Raw genomic sequence first — 3,348 nt, forward strand, 5'->3', positions numbered from 1 at the left:
TTCATCGTTATTTCTTATATGTAACACATGGAGTATTTAAATAATTTATATAACTTCTTATGAATTAAATAATCGCTTGCTTTAACTCGCTCACACAAAGTACATGACATAAATTCTATTAAAAATCTTAACACAGGCAATATGAATTTAAATTCTTCCATCAGGGATTTTCGAAAACTTTTTATTGGTCCGGATTGTATGAAAATCTGAACAAAAATTCTGGTATATTTGTCAAGCCTTGTTTGTTGCAACAATGTTTTTACTATCATAAAAATCGGATTGTATTTATTTTATTTATTTTTTACAAGGTTAAATTTGTCTGTGAACCAAAATTCACAATCAAAATATCAATAGTACCTTGCAAGCAAGTGTTATATTTTTTAATATTAAGTTTACAAAAAATTTTTACTTATTGTTGTTGACATTAAGTTTACATAAATCTTTTTCATGTAGTCAATAAACAATTTAAAATATATAAATTATTATAAATTAGGCAATATAGTAGACAGTGTAGAAAGAAAAAATTAAATTTTGATTAATACCAATATCTGACTTTAGTATTGATAAAAATATATAAACGAGGTAGATGCTTTAATGCAGTCTAATACGACAAAAAACATTGGCTTCAATGTCTATATCTTGTATATGTAGATGTAAATTATATTTTATATATATGTAGATTATATATATGTACGCGCACCTGTTTTAAAGATTTCAATTACCAGCGAAGAGAATTAATGCAAACATTTTAGCAATTGTTTTATATACTATTTTATTTATATATCACAACTGTCTTATATATATAAAATAATATTTTAGTTGCTGTGTATGTTCTCTTGCTTATGTCAATGTATTAATGTTAACAAATAAATTATACAAATTTAAAAAACCATATCACTTAAGATACATTATATTGTAAAGTCATGAAAATTTGCTTCAAGTTTATTCATTTAAATCTTAACTTTCAAACAATATAAAATTAAATCTGATTTTTTTTGTTTAGTAATAATTATTAAATAAGGTTGCGGTTCGATTCACGCTCACAATACCCGACATTTTTTCTTGATGCTTATCAAAATTAAACAATGATGATATAAGTGTTATAAACAAATCAAATCTCTTTCTCTCACAGTTATATCTTGTATATATCTAATTTGTCATTCTCTTAATTTGAAAGTTATGATGTTGGAAAAACTTTGACTAGAATATTTCGTATTAAGAATTTCATATATTAAATAAAAAGATTGCCACAAGAGCTCCCAATGCGACAAATAGAATTGGTATTTTAACACTCCGTTGTCCTGAATGCCCATTAGAATTATGAGAACTAGGAATGTTATGAAGAACTTCTCGACCCTCTAAAGGCTGTACTGGCCGGAAATTATGAGTCAATTTATTACCTTCCCAATTCCGTATGTCACGAAATGCAGCCAACTAAAATTAAATAAGAAATCTATGTACTTTTTATGTGTGTGTATATATATGTATCAAATTGGCAGACATACGTATATGTCTGCCATAATTTAAAACTAATTGACAATTTTTTAGCACAAATTAAAAGATATTATAGTATTTGCAAATTGTGTTAAGAGACCTGGTCGTGTGATAATTGTTGATGATCTTTAAAGTCAATCCACTTAGCGACCTCGAGACAAGGTGGAGTAGTTAATGAGCCGGAATACGTGAAGTAATCCTGCATTTTTGCAATGTCTGGTACAAATATACTTTCTAATAGTAAAGGTTCTTGCAATACTTTTCCCATGTCCTTCTTTTCTATTTCAGGTAATACTTTTACAATAGATTCATACGTTGGATTCGGTTGAGAGCTTACCTGCGTAATTTCATTATTAAAAATAATTTCATTATTAAAAATAAGATAGGTATGTAAAATTGTAAAATTACAATGATAAAGAAAAATTAATTTTAATTTCGTGTAAAAATATCAATTAAAATTTTCAAATAAAGATAATTTCTTACCTCGTACAAACATGCTAAAATAGCCAGACCATCACTGTAATTAAGAGCTTCTTTGAATGAGTTGTAATCTTCCTTGTAAAAAACGGCATGCATTTCCATCGGGAACGAGTGATTATTGATTAAATCTTCGGATCCCTCGAAATCGTTTTCACCCCAATGAAAATGCAATTGTTCAAACACATAAGTATCCCTTAAGGGTCCTCCGGACAACATGACTGCTTTAGATTCGTTGATTTTCAATGTAACTGGATGGAAGAAAATAAAAATTGCACATAATAGCAATTATTAAAAATATCAATGTGCAACTGCGATTATTACAGACACCTTTGTTATATAACAACACCTGCACGGTGTATTAAATTTAATTGATAATCTTGTCTACATATGATTGTGAGCTCGATTAACGTATTAACATACATGATTAAGATTATTTATAGCATGATTTAACTGCCAGGACACGTATGAATCATTTGTAAGCGTTTTGTCTGACAATGACTGTTTTAGTTACTTCTATTCATTCATATCATTTACTACTAATATACATCAGAGGCCATAATTACAAAGTACAAACTTTTTTCTTTTTCCTCTCTTTCTTATTTTACCGTTCCATTTATATCGCTACAACACCATTTTTCTTGACTTTAATCTTCGTGAATACGATCGTAAGAGAAGTTTCCCAGCGGAATCGTTTAATGCGAGAAAACCTCAAGCTAAACGAAGAACAAATCCAATGTTTCTTTCTCAGCATGCCGAATGCAGAATCGAACCGTGAAATTCTTACCCGTGTGACCGGTGTTCGTCACGTATGACTGATGTGGATTGTCAATGCCGATTAATTTTAGTGGTGGCAGGCTAACGTTCGTGACATTGTGCTCGTCTATGTTAATGGGGGACTGATGTTTTCCAATACACGTATGATACTCCTTGCTCCAATTCGCTGGACCTACGGAAATAAGATTGATCACATTTTGAAATATACTGATGAACTTCAGATAATGAAATTTCTTTGTTAGGCTCACCTTGATCTCCGTCATAACCGAAGTTTTGACCACGACAGAAACCTGAAGAAGATGAAGCGTTTATTGTATTTACAATTCGCATACGAAAGTCAATCTTATAAATAAGAAAATGACTGAGCAATGATAAGTAATGATAAGAGTAATGATACTGATAGAATAGATTGCGATAATGAATGATAATTTATTTGATTAAAGATGAGTATATATGTATGTATGTATATATATATATATATATATATATATATATATATAGTAGTACTTAGTTCGTACGTACGACGGCCGGTACCTTACCTTCCTTACCTTAACTTAAATTACGACGAACTAAAACGTAAAAAACGTTAAAAAACGTTAA

General features: G+C 29.4%; 1 protein-coding gene across 1 annotated transcript in view; it reads right to left on the bottom strand.

Annotated features, from left to right (window-relative positions):
* Positions 1–1,224: 1,224 nt before the first annotated feature.
* The window catches only part of LOC105619979 (carbonic anhydrase 2-like), a 7,108-nt gene continuing 4,984 nt past the window's right edge, over positions 1,225–3,348 (bottom strand). Inside the window, exons 2-6 of the mRNA XM_012201492.1 lie at positions 2,997–3,038; positions 2,759–2,920; positions 1,978–2,222; positions 1,595–1,831; positions 1,225–1,434 (exon numbers count right to left, since the gene is read on the bottom strand). Coding sequence (XP_012056882.1) covers positions 1,225–1,434; positions 1,595–1,831; positions 1,978–2,222; positions 2,759–2,920; positions 2,997–3,038 — 896 coding nt within the window. The remainder of the gene's footprint in view (positions 1,435–1,594; positions 1,832–1,977; positions 2,223–2,758; positions 2,921–2,996; positions 3,039–3,348) is intronic.

The sequence above is a fragment of the Atta cephalotes genome (assembly GCF_000143395.1).
Source record: "Atta cephalotes unplaced genomic scaffold scaffold00023, whole genome shotgun sequence".
Taxonomy (NCBI): Eukaryota; Metazoa; Arthropoda; class Insecta; order Hymenoptera; family Formicidae; genus Atta; species Atta cephalotes.